At 40.3% G+C, this 18,822-nt stretch overlaps 1 protein-coding gene across 2 annotated transcripts; it reads left to right on the plus strand.

Moving 5' to 3' along the window:
- Positions 1-1,641: 1,641 nt before the first annotated feature.
- YIPF7 (Yip1 domain family member 7) lies at positions 1,642-18,296 on the plus strand. Of its 2 annotated transcripts, XM_034772392.1 has the most exons (6): positions 1,642-1,728; positions 2,841-2,867; positions 4,732-4,891; positions 7,135-7,280; positions 12,378-12,559; positions 18,098-18,296. In XM_034772392.1, the coding sequence occupies exons 1-6, from the start codon at positions 1,642-1,644 to the stop codon at positions 18,258-18,260; spliced, it is 765 nt and encodes a 254-aa protein (XP_034628283.1). In that variant the 3' UTR covers positions 18,261-18,296. The 2 variants fall into 2 exon arrangements, with proteins under 2 accessions (XP_034628283.1, XP_034628282.1); XM_034772391.1 differs by lacking the exon at positions 2,841-2,867 and having other exon boundaries at positions 1,642-1,757; positions 4,725-4,891.
- The last annotated feature ends 526 nt before the right edge of the window (positions 18,297-18,822 follow it).

Consider the following 18,822-nt stretch of genomic DNA (forward strand, 5'->3'; position numbering starts at 1 on the left):
ACTGCTAGTTGTGCCTCCTCCTGACGATCCTTGGGATTAGCTCTTCCAGCTGCTGCATCCTCCTCTGGCAGTGTCTCTCTCATCATCCTCTCATCCTGCTGCCCCTCTCACTCCAGGAACTTCAGCCTCCTCCATGACTCAGCCCTGCGGGTGGGTCACCCCACGTATTTCCCTTCCTGGGGTGATGTAAAAAATCTTTCTCAGACAAACTATCCCAGGCAGTCTGCTGTCCTCTGCTTGGCCTGTGCCACAACTGCAGTGGCTGGTAGGGGAACTAGTGTAAAACCAGTGTAAATGAGAATTGGTTTTGTATATCTAGTTTATTACCCAAATTATACAATATTTCATCCCTTTTTAGATCACCACTTAAAATAAATACATGTCCTCCAATTTCAATACTCCAATTGGAGTATTGATATATAGAAATCATATAACCAAGTTCTGTAAAATTTCCATTTCCTAGTTTTAAGCAGACCATTATTTTATGATACTCATGCAGTATATTAAAACAAGCAATACTTAGAAAATAGTTATATATAACTATACAAACTGAACATCAATAAGTTAAGGCTAGAAATTAGACGAAGGCCTTCCAAAGGGAGCAGTGGGGGTAAAAAACTAATTTGTTTTAAGACTGAGCTTGATAAGTTTATGGAAGGGGTGGTATGATGAGATTGTCTATAATGGCATATGGCCCATCCATGAACTATTAGCAAATATCTCCAATGACTGGAGATGTGACAGTAGATGGGGAGGGCTCTGAGTTATTACAGAGAATTCTTTCCCAGCTGTCTTGCCCACATGCTCAGGGTCTAAATGATCACCATATTTGGGAACAGGAAGGAATTCTCCCTCAGATCAGATTGTAAAAGACACTGGGGGTTTTTGCCTTCCTCAGCAGCAAGGGGTGTGGGTCACTTGCTGGTTTGAACTAGAGTAAATGGTGGATTCTCTGTAACTTGAAGTCTTTAAATCAAGATTTGAGGACTTCACTAATTCAGCCACAGGTTCTGGGCCTACTACAGGAATGCGTATGGGGGTCAGGTTCTATGGCCTGAGATATACAAGAGGTCAGACTAGATTATCATGATGATCCCTTCTGGCCTTAAAGTCAATGAGTTATTGTCTTCAATTCCCAAACCACTTGTTTTTAAAAAACTTTTACCAGTCTAACTATGCCACAGATAATAGCTCATCTCACTAAGTCTCAGACATGGCCATCATTTTGTTTTAAAATAGGAAAATGAATCTTTCTAAACCAATGTTGACTGAGATGTTGCCTATGAAGATGACTAATTACTGAGTTACTTTTGATAATACTGCCAGGCAGGCAGTCATGTGAGATTTCTTCAGAGTTAGTAATTTTTTTCATCTCCTTAAGTTTTTGAAGTAATACACACTAGCACACATGAGAGCTGGCAGGTAAGAAATTATTTCTGCAGTGATACCAAAAATGAGCTCAAATTCAATTTATTTCTGTCACTTCAAATTAATGTTAGTTCACCCAGAGAAACTACACCTCTAAGTTTGAGGCACTAGAATTTACCATTCATTATTTGTATTTAGTACTTCTAAAAAAAAATAGAGATTTACTTTAATGAACATTATTTCATCAATATTATAAATCTTTTTTTCCCCAGAATGTCAAACTTTGAGCAATCTGAATCAGACTTTTACCAGTCTAACTATGCCACTGATATTCAAGATCAAGGTTATAGCGATTCAGGGGCCTATGAAAATCTTTATGGAAGCCAAAAGTAAGTACCCCATGTAAGAAGAAAATATTGATTTATTTTTAAAAAAGGGGTTTTCATTCAGCAACAAAGTACAATGTCTAATTGCCAGAAATGATGTCAAAATGTTCAATGGCATTTAAGGTTTTATGTGGCTAGCTAAATGGATGCAGTAGCAATAGAAACACAGAGAGAGGCTCTGATAGAAGGAAGACTCTGAGAGGTTCCCATCATCGAGTTTTCCAAAAATGATGTTCATACAATTATAGAATATCAGGGTTGGAAGGGACCTCAGGAGGTCACCTAGTCCAACCCCCTGCTCAAAGAAGGACCAATTCCCAACTAAATCATATCAGCCAGGGCTTTGTCAAGCCTGACCTTAAAAACCGCAAAGGAAGGAGATTCCACCACCTCCCTAGGTAAGCCATTCCAGTGCTTCACCACCCTTCTAGTGAAGAAGTTTTTTGCTAATATCCAACCTAAACCTCCCCCACTGCAACTTGAGACCATTACTCCTTGTTCTGTCATCTGCTACCACTGAGAACAGTCTAGATCCATCCTCTTTGGATCCCCCTTTCAGGTAGTTGAAAGCAGCTAGCAAATTCCCCCCTCATTCTTCTCTTCTGCAGACTAAATAATCCCAGTTCCCTCAGCCTATCCTCATAAGTCATGTGCTCCAGCCCCCTAATCATTTTTGTTGCCCTCTGCTGGACTCTCTAATTTTTCCACATCCTTCTTGTAGTGTGGGGCCCAAAACTGGACACAGTACTCCAGATGAGGCCTCACTAATGTCGAATAGAGGGAAATGATCACGTCCCTCGATCTGCTGGCAATGCCCCTACTTATACAGCCCAAAATGCCATTAGCCTTCTTGGCAACAGGGGCACACTGTTGACTCATATCCAGCTTCTCGTCCACTGTAACCCCTAGGTCCTTTTCTGCAGAACTGCTGCCTAGCCATTCGGTCCCCAGTCTGTAGCAGTGCATGGGATTCTTCCGTCCTAAGTGCAGGGCTCTGCACTTGTCCTTGTTGAACCTCATCAGGTTTCTTTTGGCCCAATCCTCTAATTTGTCTAGGTCCCTCTGTATCCTATCCCTACCTTCCAGCGTATCTACCACTCCTCCCAGTTTAGTGTCATCTGCAAACTTGCTGACAGTGCAGTCCACGCCATCCTCCAGATCATTAATGAAGATATTGAACAAAACCTGCCCCAGGACCGACCTTTGGGGCACTCCGCTTGATACCGGCTGCCAACTAGACATTGATCACTACCCGTTGAGCCCAATGATCTAGCCAGCTTTCTATCACCATATAGTCCATTCATCCAGCCCATACTTCTTTAATTTTCCAGCAAGAAAACTGTGGGAGACAGTATCAAAAGCTTTACTAAAGTCAAGGAATAACACATCCACTGCTTTCCCCTCATCCACAGACCCAGTTATCTCCTCATGGAAGGCAATTAGGTTAGTCAAGCATGACTTGCCCTTGGTGAATCCATGCTGACTGTTCCTGATCACTTTCCTCTCCCCTAAGTGCTTCAGAATTGATTCCTTGAGGACCTGCTCCATGATTTTTCCAGGGACTGAGGTGAGGCTGACTGGCCTGTAGTTCCCCGGATCCTCCTTCTTCCCTTTTTTAAAGATGGGCACTACATTAGCCTTTTTCCAGTCATCCGGGACCTCCCCCGATCGCCATGAGTTTTCAAAGATAATGGCCAATGGCTCTGCAATCACATCCGCCGATTCCTTTAGCACCCTCGGATGCAGCACATCCGGCCCCTTGGATTTGTGCTCATCCAGCTTTTCTAAATAGTCCCGAACCACTTCTTTCTCCACAGAGGGCTGGTCACCTCCTCCCATGCTGTGCTGCCCAGTGCAGCAGTCTGGAAGCTGACCTTGTTCGTGAAGACAGAGGCTATGTTGTCATAGCAGATGGGATTTTGCCCATGCCTCCCCGCCCTTAATCAGAGAGTTTGTAGAGGCAAGGTGATCTATGAAAAGCCAGGTTAATCACTCTCCCCCATTCCCTTTGGGCTCCCTTACAGCACAACTCCTTTGGATTCCCCTAGCCACCACTGCCTATGGGACACACACCCCACAATCCCTTTCCCTGCTGCCTTCAGCCAATCATTTTCCCAGCTGCATATCCCCAACACCATTGCAGCTAAATGGAATGATGCCAGGGAAACAATTAATTCTCCCAGTCTGCACAAGTGATCCAAGAATCAGGCCCCCTCCATGTTGAAAATCACAGGGAATAAGAATGGTTTGTGGGTTAAGACCGGAGATCAGGGGATCTGTAATCAGCTCCCAACTTTGGGTGACCTTGAGCTAATCACTTTATTCTTTCTGTACCTCATGCCACATCAGCAACATGGCTTTTCTCCACCTTTTGTCTGTCTTCACTATCTAGTGTATAAAGTCTCTGGGGCTGTTTTACTATATATATGTGCAGTGCTAAGTCCAATGAGGGCTTAGTCTTGGCTGGGGCCTCTAGGCATTACAGGAATACAAATACACTATATAATAATAATTAGGAAATAATTGAGCCTCATGTTATTAATACAGATTTTTTAATCACACATTGCTAGAACTTTTTACAGGTGTTTAAGAAAAACATACATTCAAATATAATTATATATATAGAATATAGATTAATAACTTGAGGGTGTCATTGAGGCTGCAAAGTAAAAAAAACTCAGGTTGGCCTTGCAACCTTAAATGCTAGTGTGTGCCTGTATTATGATCATTTGTAATCATGAAATTAAAGATAATTTTATCCTGGGGACCCCTTCCTTATTCAGTGTGCTGGGTGAAGGACACAATGAAAGGGGAAGGAGTGCAGTGTATTTAGGTAGGGAGGGAGCTGGTAGTCTGATCACAGAAGAAATACACCAGTGGACAGCTTTGGGTTATTGTGAGGTTGATTGTCACAAGTTGCCTGTTTGACTGACTACTTACCCAGCTGTCTAACTGTACTTATTGTTGTAGGTGTCAGGCACAGGAGTCGCCTCAACCTGGTGCTTTTGTTCCTCTAGAAATGCTTTCGTCTTCTCAAAGTTACATAGGCCAGATTTTGCAGCCAACATACAATCCAGAGTTTTTATCGCAGTCTAGTTATGCTGACAGTTTTGATGAAGAACCTCCTTTGCTAGAAGGTAAAGAATTAAAATATTAACTTTGTGTGGTTACCAGCTGTATATATGGTTCTTTTTGCTAACTCATGAAAGTCACTAGAGAAACATTAATATCCAGTAGAGCCACCACCCCCAATAGTTAGACTTGATATTGGCCTGTACCTCTCCATCACTTCAATCAAGATCCCTGAATCCTCCAGGATGGATATCTGCCAGCAGCTGGATCCTGCAGTTCTTGCACACTCCAAATACCCTTTAGTGGGGATTTCAGGATCAGGTTTAGAGAAGAAAAAAAGGAGACTGTGTCCAAGTTCCTGCATTGCATATATGCAGGCAGATCTTTGTACCAGTGCCCAGATCCAAGTCACATATTAACAGGTATTAGGTATTGTCCTAAACTGGAAGTAATATTAAATTGCCTAGCCTCTTCAAAATAAATACAAACAACCAAACTTCACCTCATTTACATTTGCTTTGACATACCTTGTCTCAAAACCAGACTTTTTTAAAATTCACTTGGTAAGCTTTTGTATAAGAACTGTAACTCTTGGTTAGTTGACAACACACAATCAAAATCCTTATTTGTGCATTTTAAGAAATAATCATCAATCCTAGACTGTCAAATCAGAAAAAATGACTGTTGATTTGTTATCTTGTATTTCTAACATAGGCACATGTTTATGATTGGAAGGGCAGTGCCACAATTTGCATAGAAAATAAAAGTATTAATTCATTTTTATGGCACATAGATCATATACTTTACTACCACTAGGTGACAGCATAACAATAAATTTTGTATTCAGGCTTCATAGCAATTTTTCCTTCTGTATTTATATCGCACAATAAGACATCATGTGAGGGTACCTATAATTAATAAACATGTATTATAATAAAGTTTGCATACCTAGTAATAAATTTACTAGTTAAAAAGATTTAAGGCAGCTTATTTCAGTGGAAAACTGGAGAAAGTTTGTGCACCCTGCATATCTTCACCTAGTTGACCATTAAACTGTAAAAAAGGTACTGTTTAATATAAGCAAGGTATGCTCAAGCCTTAATACTTGTAGCTAATAAACAGGTGAAGATTTCTGTCTATTTACAGAAATATTGCTGCTTTATAAATAACAAATAGATAAGGGTAAAATTGGACTTATTTGTCACTGATTCAACATAATGAAGCAAAGTAAATTCTAGGCACATTCAGCTTGCACCATTGAGGTCACTGGGATTTTTACCATTGACTTCCATAAGAGCCATATTGGTGTGCCTATTGTAAATAGAATGTAGAAGTCCCAAATCAGCAAGCACCACACGCAGTTCACCCTACAACAAGGCTGTTTTGATCCACAAAGTTCCAGAGGTGTTCAGAGCTGGGGTGTGGGTCAGGCCCATTTCCAGTTAAAATGTGTATTTACAGTAACAAAATTATAGTATAGACAGTGCATGCAAAATATCTGGCTTCAATGTTCTCTCTCAAAAAAATGGCCTGGCAGAGTGCAAAACATGGACATCTGCTTTTTGAATTGGGTGTTGGTCCCACAAATGCTGGCTATCCAATTCCAATATTGCCCTAACCCGTACTGGAGCATCACAGGAAAAGTTACTCCTGAGAGTTTGAATATTTCTGCAGAGATTAAGGATGAAATCCTGGCCCCACTGAAGTCAATGACAAAACTCCCATCGACTTCAATGGGGAAGGATTTCATCCAATATCGAGTGATCCACAGGAATAATCGTGCAAGTGCAAAAAGCCCATAAAATCCTACGTACGTTATTTTTGCTTTTCCTCGAAGGGAAGTGTGTCATGTTTTTAAATGCCTCTAGCAGTACAGCATTCAGACACTTCTCTTGTCAGATTTTCACAATTAAAGCATGTATCTCTGCTGTCCTCGATGTTCTAAAAAGCCTTGAATTCTGCAGTTACTGCAGATCAGCTTATTATTTGAGGTCTCAATTAATAAGATTTTAGAAACATATATATTGTAAAAATAGGAAAACCAAACATTATGTGGACAATATTGTCAGTATTTTTGGTTCATCACATAAGATTCAATTTAATAAATTAATCATCCCAGCTTGAAGTCAGAATTCAATCCTAAAGACACTGTATGAGCAGCTACTGTACATTCTACTGCATTCTTATTTCCTTGTGGGGGGAAAAAAAAAAGCAGCTCATTTTGTTACTTTGGACTTGTGGTATCTAGTGGATTTGTATATAAAGGCTTCTAAAAATCATGGATAATCATGGAACTTTCCTTTTGCAGAACTTGGAATTAATTTTGATCACATATGGCAGAAAACATTAACAGTTCTAAACCCAATAAAACCAGCGGATGGCAGCATTATGAATGAGACAGACCTGACTGGGCCTATGGTTTTCTGTTTGGCCCTTGGAGCTACACTGCTACTGGTACAGTAAGGCAGAAGTCATGAGATTGTAAAGTTCATAACTGTAAAATAACAACTGTGTGCAGTTTTGGAAGATGCTGAGCAGGTACAAAATGAAATGTTTGCTTCAGCGTCTATTGAGAGTGGATATAAGAACATCTCTTTGCTGTACAGCTTATACATACAGTATTTAAATATAAAATTACACCTTCATGTAACACAGGTAAAATGCTTTCAATAAAAGTATAAGAGCAGGGCATATTTTCTGGGCATATATGCCTATATATAGAGAGATTTTATACAATGTATGTGTCAAGGGGTTCCACTCACTCACAAGGAGTCCACCACATGGAGCAGTTTGCAGGGTCAAGACCTACGTTACAGTACTGCCAACTCTAGCAATTTTAATGTGACTCTAGCCATATTGGGGTGTTTTTACCTGTCTCATGAAAACATGATGAAAGGTGCCAAGTCACAATTTCCCCCTTATTCAAAATGGCATAATTTCCTATTATTGTCAAAGTGCTGAAAAAAGCAATATGGCCACCATTTCCCTACAGTCTTCCTGCATGTGGAAGTGAGACTTCTCCTAACAAGGTTGGCTGCAACCTCCCCCTGTTTCTAGTGAGATTGAAGCCATCCCCACAAGCAAAATGGCTGCCACTTTGTGGTTCAAGGGGCTAAATAAGAGACAGGGACTGTGAGGAGCAGCAGAGACACTGTGAAAGTTGGATGGGGACAGTGAGGGGGAGCAGAGCACTGCAGAATGCAGGAAGCAGGTTTAGGAATTGCAAGGGAATGGGGTAAAGCAGGGATTGGGGAGGAAGAGGGAGCTGGGGGAAGTGCAGAGGACAGTGATGGAGTGGGAGACTGAGGGGATAGAATGGTAGCTCCCCCAGAGTAGGCAGCAGTGGTAGGTACGAGAAGTCCCCTCTGAGCAGCCAGGGGAAGGCAGCATTGCCAACTCTTGTAAATTGTTCGTGAGTCACAGGATTTTGGAGCGATGACGTGAGAAGCTCCTCTGATCCCATGATTTTCAGAGCTGGGCAGAGTTGTGTGTAAAAGACTTGGATCTAAGGACACAGACCTGTCCTGCCACCGAGTCCTGCCTTCCTATGTGGGCTTATAGCAAAGAAAGGGTTCTTAGGCAGCAGGGGGCAGGGGAAGGGTGAAGTCAGAGAAGTGGTGCTGCTGGGTCCCAGGTAGAGAAGTCATGGGGCAGCAGGAGGCCGCAATAGGAAATGGATGGCAGTTCCCTTATCTTAGGGGTGAGGAGAGGGTAAGTGAAGTCTATATCTGAGCAGCCAGAGAGGCATGCAATTTTGTGTGCATTAAAGGTTGGCTTTTCAACCTGCAATTATCACACACACATTGGCAGAGGAATAGAGGAGAGTTAAAGTCAAAAGACAGATGAATAAATGTGATTTGATTATGATTATTATTTTTAAAGTGCATGCTTTTTGGGCTAGTCTTACGATTTTTGAGAATCTGACTCATTATTTTTGATCTGTAGGGGTTGGCAATATTGAAACTGGAATGGGAATAGGAAGATGTTCCAGAATGACACACACCCTCAGTTTTGGACCTCTGTCAATGTTATTGTAGGGAAGGAAATAATTCTTTAAAATCTCTCCTTGTGCAACTAGAAGTCAGTACAAAAAGAAAATGTGAACAATCTTCAAAATATCTTCATTTTCAAAACTTGCAATACTTGTCAATTAATGTTGGTAGTACTTTTTTTTTCAGATTTCCTTGCAAGCATAAAAAATGGGCTGTATTTAAACTTCTTCCCTTCCTTCTTTCCCCCCCCCCTCACCCCCATCTCCTGCCTCACCCCTCTCTACTAACTAACAGCTTTTTGATAGCAGGAAAGCTGAACCAGAAGCTTCCAAAGACTCCTAGTTCAACTATTGATCAGAGACAATGGGGCTCCCCATTGTTACTAAAGCATTGCACTGGTTGTTGGCAACTGTTTATCTGAAAGGGAGTGAAAACACATGCATTTTGAGGAATGGAGTGCTTCCCTAGCAATGGAGCACTCTAATTCGGGGGGGAGGGGACTCTAATCTCTATGATAAACTGCTGAATCCGAGGAATCTTACAGATCCTAGGAATAAGTGCCTTGAACATGCAAACTTCAATATAAATAGTGACTATTGTTATTTCCAAATCAATTAGACATACCCATACTAGCTCACATCGAGCTACTGTACTAAAAGTAGAAGTGTAGCTGCAGTGTCACAGACAGCTAGCCTTCCAAAGTATGAGCCTATCCAAGATCTAGCCCAACTCACCACTGTGGCTACACTGCTATTTTTAGTGTGATAGCTCGATCAGAATTAGCGCAGAGACATCTACACCAGCTGGAAATTACACCTCTGGCTCCAGTGTAGAATACTGTGTCTTTCTCCATCCTAATAGATATCATACTGATATTGGTTAGGGCACCTTCCCTCTTCTCAAACCTCTATTAGAGCCCTTTAATATTAACCTAAAATATATGCATATTTTTAAAACTCTAATTGCTACATCAGATTACTAACAACTACCACTGGAGTCATTGCAGGTTTTTAATAGGTTTAACTTTTTCAATCGTTTGGGGCAATAGTTTCTATAGATCAGCTGATAGACGCTGTATTGCAGACAGATGCAACAACAATAATCAATTAATATTTTATATCGTTTGTTTCAGAGTATTTAATTGACACAGCCCTACTTAGAAGTTTAATCTAAGATTAACAAATTACTGTGACAGAGACAAAAGAAAGGAGGTTAGCAGCTACGTGAAAATTCCACTTCGAGCAATGTTTGATTTACAGAGAATTTATGTCTGGTGCAGTAGAAAGGAAGGGGGGAAAAAAGGATATAACTGAAGATGATGGCCCTGATTTTCTTCTCAGACTATTTTTGCACCAGTGGAGCTCCACTGAGTTCAATGGGGATACTCCCCGCGTACATGAGATCAGAATCAGGACCTATTAGTTTCGCAGAATTTGAACTGGGATGTGTTAAATTTACTGCACTCAGTCTTTCAGAAGGAACAAAATTAAAATAAAATTAAAATATTGAGCCTGGATTCTCCACTGCCTTTCATCCTGTGTTCTCAGACCTGTGTAAAGTGGGTAGAAAATGCTACCACTTGTGTAAGTGAATGCAAAAATTTGATTTGATGGCATTTTATACCTACTCTTCACAAATGTGAGTACGCAAGGTGCAGAGCAGTGGAAACCCAAGGCCCCTGGGTTTGAGTCTGCTGTCTGTCACCTCCAACTGTAATGAGATATAGAGCTTTTACTTGTTGGTCACTGTTTCAAATCTGGCACAGATCAGTGGTGCCTGCAGCTTGTTGCTATCTAATCTAAAGACTGTAGATTGGCCTATTGGAAATGATGGTGGTGAGGTCAGTGCAATTTCTATTCTAGTCTAATTCATATAGGTACTTATACCATGCTCATCACCATAGTATCCGAGCACATTCCAGTAATGTGTTAAGCAAAATGACTAACATCTCTCATATGTTTGTTCTCCCATCCTCTCTCCAGGGGAGAATTGTGTGTGCAATAGAATGTCTTGTTTGTGATTTTTTTTACTATCTATGCAAATGTATTTTATATATAATGTATACTCATGTTGCTGTATGTTTGTGTTAAAAAAAGCAAGGTCAAAGAAATGTGCCTTTCACTTGAAGTGGAAGGTGGTGTGGTTTGTGATGGCACTTAGTTCCTTGAGGAGTTAGTTCTACAATCTTGAGCTGGCCTCTGAGAAAGTTCTGTCTCCTGCATAGACAAGCTTTACCCTTATGGTAAGAAGTTCCATTGCACCAGAGGCGCAAAGTTGATGACCTCAGGCTACATCCCAGAACTCTAATTATTTCCTAAAAAAACAGTTGTCAAAATCTCAATACTACCCCAACAGTCAGCATTCAGTCCACTTGTTAGCAGCCTGAGAGGCCAAACATTTCATGGGGAATGGGTACTGAGCTACTCTCTCACATCTAGAGGTGATTCATCTAAATTAGAGTTGGAATGGCGTGAGTAAATTTGTGCTGTGGCTGCTGCCTATATTGTACTTGGTTTGTGGATAAATTAGAAGATAAAAGTCTCCAGAGCTGTCAGGCCGGGTACCTTTCACACGCATTACATTCACTAAAAAGAAAATCTGAAAAAGAGCTGGAGAATCACTCACTAAGTGGAGCAAAAAAAAAAAGATTTGCTGATAGTTACTAGAAAGATTAATGTGGCAGGGAACATATACCATGGAGCAGCGAGTCATAATACTTTTTGCTATACATGCTAGGTTTGAGTTCAGGAACAAACTGTGACTTCCCCGTGGTAGCCAAGGGAAGGAAGGGATAAATTCACCCTGAAATTCAACATACGTTCCCCAAAGGTTCACAAACTTTTATCAAGCCTGGTCAGAGTTTTGGGTTTGTAGCGGAAAGAGACTCCAAGTCTTGCCGGGTTTGGTGTTTCGTTATGAAAGATTTAAACTGCTGTAACGAAAGGATACATGATGTCCCCAATGCACAAAGGAAAACAGAAGTGTTACTATCTACTAAACAGATTGTGGCCTTGGTAATTTTTAAGAAAACAATGATATATAATTACAAAAAAATAGTACTGCATCCCCACTAACCAATCTAGTATGAAATGTCTCAAGTGATGGGGCTCCCACCACTTTTCTTGGGAGAACCACAGCATCACATCTCCTAGTCCAAAAGATTTTCCTGATATTTAACCTAAAGTTTAATTTCCTTATTTTTATCTTACGACTCCAAACACCTTCCTGAGTCTCCCTAACCAGTTCCTGTCCTTCCTTGGAGCCTGATTAGTACAAGGAAATGTAGAATTGGGTCCTGTATTTCTATCCATTCAATGCAAATTAAAATATAAATTATTAATGAAACATTTATCTTGGGATATTTTTATTTGAGGGGAGAAAAAATCCCCAAATACTGGCCTTGATTCTGATCACACATAAAATGGCATAAATGAAGTCAGTGTAAAACTTGTATAAGCAGAAAGAGGATCACACCTCATGCTTTCATTCTGTTTCCTCCCAGTGTTTCATGATTTATGGTGCATGTATGCTGTTTTGTACTTACTCATATTTATTTCAGGCAGGAAAAGTTCACTTTGGCTATGTATATGGCATCAGTGCTGTTGGGTGCCTAGGAATACATGCTTTACTGAATCTGATGAGCATAGCAGGTGTCTCATATGGCTGTGTTGCCAGTGTACTGGGATACTGCCTGCTACCCATGGTGGTCCTGTCCAGCTGTGCAGTCTTCTTCTCACTACAGTAAGTATCAGAGTATTATGGCAGAACCCATAAGGATTACTGTAATAAGTGTTATACAAAATTTTTAATGCTAAGACTAGAGGACACTTTATATTGCCAAAAACTGGAAGGAAAATATCAGTACATGAAGGAACTAAAAAGAATGTTAGTATTTTCAGGTGGAAATGGACAAAGTGTGTGTGTGAGAGAGAGGGTTTGTGTATAATTTTAGTTCTAGAATGGTTCAGAGATCTGTCCCACTCTATATAAGCCCCAAAGTTTAGTGAATTTGGATAAATAGTTCTAGTTTGGAACTACAGTATCTTTATTTAAAATAAAGTTGTGCTCAAAACTGAGGTCGCCTTTGATTTGACAGATCTCCTTTACTCTGTTTTTTGTTTTGTAAAACCACAGCAGTAGTAGTTCAAATCCAGATTTCAACTTTTTTGTACCAACCCTCAGTGTTTGGGTGGGTTTGGATAAATGGTTTTAGTACTGGCCCATCTCTAATTTCAGCTGCCTTCAGTAGCATAAATCTACTATCCTCTGTGATGCTGGCAGACCAGGTGCCAAATCTTGCCAAGGCTATAGGCCTCAGCCAAGCACTGACAAATTCATGTGTTAGTATGGTTAAGATGGCTGTTGGCCTTATAACAATGTGTTTAATGTTTAGACTTTATTAATACTTTTAAGTTGCTGCATGCATTAACCTCGCTTATAACTTCTTTATCACCTGCTATAAGGTAATATTTAAGTTTTTGCTTTGTAACTATAAAAAATGTTTGCTCTGAAACTGTGAACCCAGTTAGGAGGGATTGTCTCCTGCCCATCAAAGAGGTCTATCAAAACTAAATGGGCCATCACAATACAAAGACTTCGTTAATTGCCCCTTTACACCCATGAAGAGGTTACAATCAAAAGGGCTCATCCCATCAGCTTGAATTCTGGAAGAAGGAAATAAAAATAACTGACAAGAATTTTTTTCATCTTTTTTGCTGTTTGGATTCTCACAAGGATGGAGCTACAAAACTGAAGCAGAGATCCCTAGGGTCAGTCTTAGCCCTAAAAGTCATTCAGAGCTGACCGATTACTATAACTCTGTCACCTTTTAAAACCATAAGACTGTAACTCATTTGTGTATTTATGCTTGCCTGCTTTAACCTTGTAATAATCTTCTCATTTCTTTTCTTAGTTAATAAATCCTTAGATAGTTTACTATAGGATTGGCAACAAATGTTGTCTTTGGTGTGAGATCTAAGGTACAACCTGACCTGGGGTAAGTGACTGGTCATTTGGGACTGGGAATAACCTGGATATTTTGTGATCTTTGGTGTAGAGCAACCATCCATCACTAAGTCCATCTTTCCTGGGTGGCAAGATAGATTGGAATGCCCCAGGGGACTGTCTGTGACTCCATGGTAAGATTTCAAAGTGGTAGCTTGTTAGTCTGTATCAGCAAAAACAACGAGGAGTCCCTGTGGCACCTTAGACACTGTCCATTTATTCTTTTGCGTAGAGATTGTCTGGTTTGGCCAATGTACATGGCAGAGAGGGATTGGTGGCACATGATGGCATATACAGTATCACATTGGTAGATATGCAGGTGAATGAGCCCCTGATGGTGTGGCTGATGTAGTTGGGTCCTATGATGATTTCTCTTGAATAGATATGTGGACAGATTTGGCACTGGGGTTTGTTGCAGGGTTTGGTTCCTGGGTTGCTGTTTTTGTTATGTGGTGTGTAGTTGCTGGTGAGTGTTTGCTTCAGGTTGGGGGGCTGTCTGTAAACAAAGACTGGCCTGTCTCCCAAGGTCTGTGAGAGTGAGAGATCGTCCTTCAGGATAGATTGTCACACCTATGAGGAATCAGTCAACCCTTAATGACTAGCCTAAGGTGCAATAGAGCAGGTGACTGTAATTAAACTGTAATTGCAAGTCTTTTTAAAAAAAAAAAATAGTATATATCGGACTGTCTTCCTGTTAGACTGTAAGCTCTTTGAGACAGGGTTTGTATCTGCCTCTGTACAGTGCCAAGAACAAGGAGGTCAGGGCCCTGATTGGAGCCTCTGGGCACCCCAGCAGCATATATAATAAATAATATCTCCCTGCTTATTAAACTTAAAGCCAGTCTATTTTGTTTTTTATTTTGTTTTTAACACCAAAAGGTATGGAATGTGTCTTGCATAGTTAGTAATCTGTAGCTAGAAAATGTAAAGCTGCCCTCAGTTACTTTATTTAGAAAAGCAGCAATTAAGTATAAATATTGTTTTTCAGCAAACGGTTTTGTTGACATAAGCATTTTTAGCACACTGACAGTGCCCTTGCCTCACATTTCCATGGAGCTGTTATGGTCTATCCTGGCCATAATCCATGTATTCAAGAGTTTCTCTGTTCTCCCTGACATAGACATTCAGGGAACCCTCTGCTGTCTCAATAATATGCATATTTACTTGAGTAACCTGTTTAGTAATCTGGATTTATAAAAGGTGCACATGTGTATTTATTTACAGGACAGATGGGGCTAACTCCAAAGCAGCTGTTACAGTTGATCAGGGTGCTGGTGTCTGCTTTAGAAAATCCCCAAGTACATACAGTACATTTGTAATATGCTGTAAACCTACTAAGAGTCTATCTTTAGAAATCCAAAAATATTTACAGTGGGAGCTCTTAAAACTTGACAATTTTATCAGAAATAGCTAAGATTACATCCGTATCTGCAATGTTCCCTTGTGCGTCCTTACCTACAATAGGAAATGCCTTAAATACTACAAATACTGAGGTCATCTAACTGCAAGCTATTAAAGGCAACTGGCAGTTTTCAAGGAAACGTTTATTTGTTTTTTAAATAGAACTGATCAAAATCAGCAGAGTTCTTTGGTCAAAGTTTGAAATTTTGATGAAGCATTTTGTCAACTTCCTATTTTAAATTTTGTAAATAGCTTAAGTTTGGTCTCTTTTCACAGAAAATTTACCTAAGATGATGGACAGATAAGATACAAAGAGAGAGAATTCTGTAATTGAAACTGAGCTCATTCTCTTAGCAAAGATAGCAGTTAGGTCATGAATTTTTGAATTTTTTCATATTGAAAAAAAATATTTTTTTTCCACATTTTTTTATGCAAAATTAGCAATTTCATTTTAACTTTGAATGAATCAAAATTTGGGACAAGGAGGATGCAAAATGGCACCAAAGAAATGGCCAACATTTTCAAGGAAAAATGTGTGAAACAAAATTCAATTTTTCACAGGGCTACTCATGTCAATCTAAGATGGCACTGTGCCTAATCACAAGCTGATTACATTTTCTAGGGGTAATAGTGTCTGATAAGAATAGATTTAAATAAGCAGTTTGCTGATCTCCCCGCCCCACCCCCCCAAACCCTTCTTTAGACAAAATCCTTAAACAGAGTGAATATCCCATTTACTTGGGCTGTATGCTTAGGCAAGTGAGAATGGGGCTGAAGAATGGAATCCTGGGGCCCAGTTTGCAGCAACTGGTGCAAAGATATGGGCACATCTACAGGCTATGTGACAACTTTGTGCTCTGGTCAATAGGTCCATGCTGTGTGCAGATCCAAAGCTGAAAACCTGGTACTAACCTAGCTGTCCCACAAATCCCCTTCCATGTTCCTGTGCAAATTGTACCTTGGAGCTTGACTCCATGGCACACAAATGCAGCCTGCCTGAATAGGCTCTCTTGTCCAGTCCTTCAGTGCGTCATAAGCACAGCATTTTTCTTGCCTTTTGAGACTTTTGTGCTCCTGGAAGGTGCCTGAGGAATTGGCCTTCAAAGACACCACTGGCTGTTAGACTGAGAGCTGAATCTCTAAGTGCACCTAAGCAGCTCTTGGCTGACTGGGGCAAAGGTGACTTTATGCCATCTTTCCAACACTATCAATCCTGGAGCCAGCCTGGGGTGGCCAATTTGGCCCCCAGTGCAAAGTAGAGCAGCCACAGTTCTACTCTAAATTGCACCAATTTCTCAATGCTTCCAAAGTGCTATTATGCTAGATGGGAATTGCTACTGCACAGTATGCACTGCTACATCCTTTCCAGTTTTGTTCAATATCTTCATTAATGATCTGGAGGATGGTTTGGACTGCACCCTCAGCAAGTTTGCAGATTACACTAAACTGGGAGGAGTGGTAGATACGCTGGAGGCTAGGGATAGGATTCAGAGGGACCTAGACAAATTAGAGGATTGGGCCAAAAGAAATATGATGAGGTTCAAGTACAGAGTCCTGCATTTAGGATGGAAGAATCCAATGCACTGCTACAGACTAGGGACTGAGTGGCTAGGCAGCAGTTCTATAGAAAAGGACCTAGGGGTTACAGTGGATGAGAAGCTGGATATAAGTCAACATTGTGCCCCTGTTGCCAAGAAGGCTAACGGCATTTTGGGCTGTATAAGTAGGGGCATTGCCAGCAAATCAAGGGATGTGATCATTCCCCTCTATTGGGCATTGGTGAGGCCTCATCTGGAGTACTGTGTCCAGTTTTGGGACTCACACTACAAGAAGGATGTGAAAAAATTGGAAAGAGTCCAGCGGAGGGCAACAAAAATGATTAGGGGGCTGGAGCACATGATTTATGAGGAGAGGCTGAGGGAACTGGGATTATTTAGTTTGCAGAAGAGAAGAGTGAGGGGGGATTTGATAGTTGCTTTCAACTACCTGAAAGGGGGTTCCAAAGAGGATGGATCTAGACTGTTCTCAGTGGTAGCAGATGACAGAACAAGGAGTAATGGTCTCAGGTTGCAGTGGGGGAGGTTTAGGTTGGATATTAGGAAAAACTTTTTCACTTGGAGGGTGGTGAAGCACTGGAATGGGTTACCTAGGGAGGTGGTGGAATCTCCTTCTTTAAAGGTTTTTAAAGTCAGGCTTGACAAAGCCCTGGCTGGGATGAGTTAGTTGGATTGGTCCTGCTTTGAGTAGGGGATTGGACTAGATGACCTCCTGAGGTCCCTTCCAACCCTGATATTCTATGATTCTCCTGACACGCCTATAGTGTGTGCTCTATGCCAATGGGGCAGAGAAGGAATGATGTAAGAGCCAGTGTGAGTGATCACAAGTGAGTGATACAAGACATTGTCTTTTCTCAAGCTCATATGCCTTACCAGACATGGCCTCTAGACCATCAGGCTGCCTTGGTAAAAAGAGCAAATCTGCATAGCTCCATTTAAATCATAACATATTGTGCATGTTGATTTTAGCTGCTAGGGGACTTCTGTTCACTTTGAAATTTAAAAGCTCAGAGCCCAGGTTTGCTTACACCCCTGGACAAAGTAGTTGGAAGCTTGCTAGTCTTCCAAGTAGTACCATTGATGGAGTTGTTGTTTCCATCTGAAATGGAGCAATCAAGCAATCAATTTTGTTTGATGTTTTATTGTTTTAATTCACTGCTTAACCTTGACTTTCATTACATAAGTCATTCCTTGTTTTTACCAGTGACTACTGCCTCATTAACAACAAGATCTTAGAAGACATGAACTAGACTGTGATAAGACTTCATTCTGCACATATTAACCAGTGGATTCTCTTTGTTTTATTTTTCCTTTATAGGGGGATACTTGGAACTTTGTTAGCTCTGATTATTATTGGATGGTGCAGTCTGTCAGCTTCCAAAATTTTTATCTCTGCGTTAGCCATGGAAGGACAGCAGCTTCTCGTGGCTTATCCCTGTGCTCTACTTTATGGACTTTTTGCACTTCTGACTGTTTTCTGAAATGTACTTTGTAGCAGCCTGATTATATTCTATTTGTGTGGGTGTTTTTACTTTTAGTCTTTCTAGATTCATATTAAATTCCATTAACAAAAATAGATTATGCTTTACCTTTTATTTTCTTAATGGATGATGGATAAAGAAATAAAAACAGGACGATAACTTTAATAATGACATTCTAAAAGTGTCAAACCTTAAAAACATTTTGCTCAGTAAAAATAAGACATCTTAGGGAGGAAATATGCAAAATAAAATGCAATTTTAAAAAATGATGTTGTGTACTTGCAGCGTTTTGATGGGGATAATATTTATTGCAGAAGGGGTAAGTGAAAGGCAATAACAATGCAGTATTTTATAGGCATAGTAACTCAAGTGAAAAGTTTAAAGTAATTGTTTTAATGTAAGTAATGTTCAATTTGGCATTTTACATGAATATTAAAAAGAAGTCTTTCCTTTTTTTTAAAAAAAGAGGTTGAACGGCCTTTGTTTATAATGTTGAAGAATTGCCAAAGATGGACAGCAAGAGCAAAGTTGTTACAATACAAAGTAAGCAAACTAGGAATGT

Source organism: Trachemys scripta, chromosome 5 (assembly GCF_013100865.1).
Source record: "Trachemys scripta elegans isolate TJP31775 chromosome 5, CAS_Tse_1.0, whole genome shotgun sequence".
Lineage (NCBI taxonomy): Eukaryota > Metazoa > Chordata > Testudines > Emydidae > Trachemys > Trachemys scripta.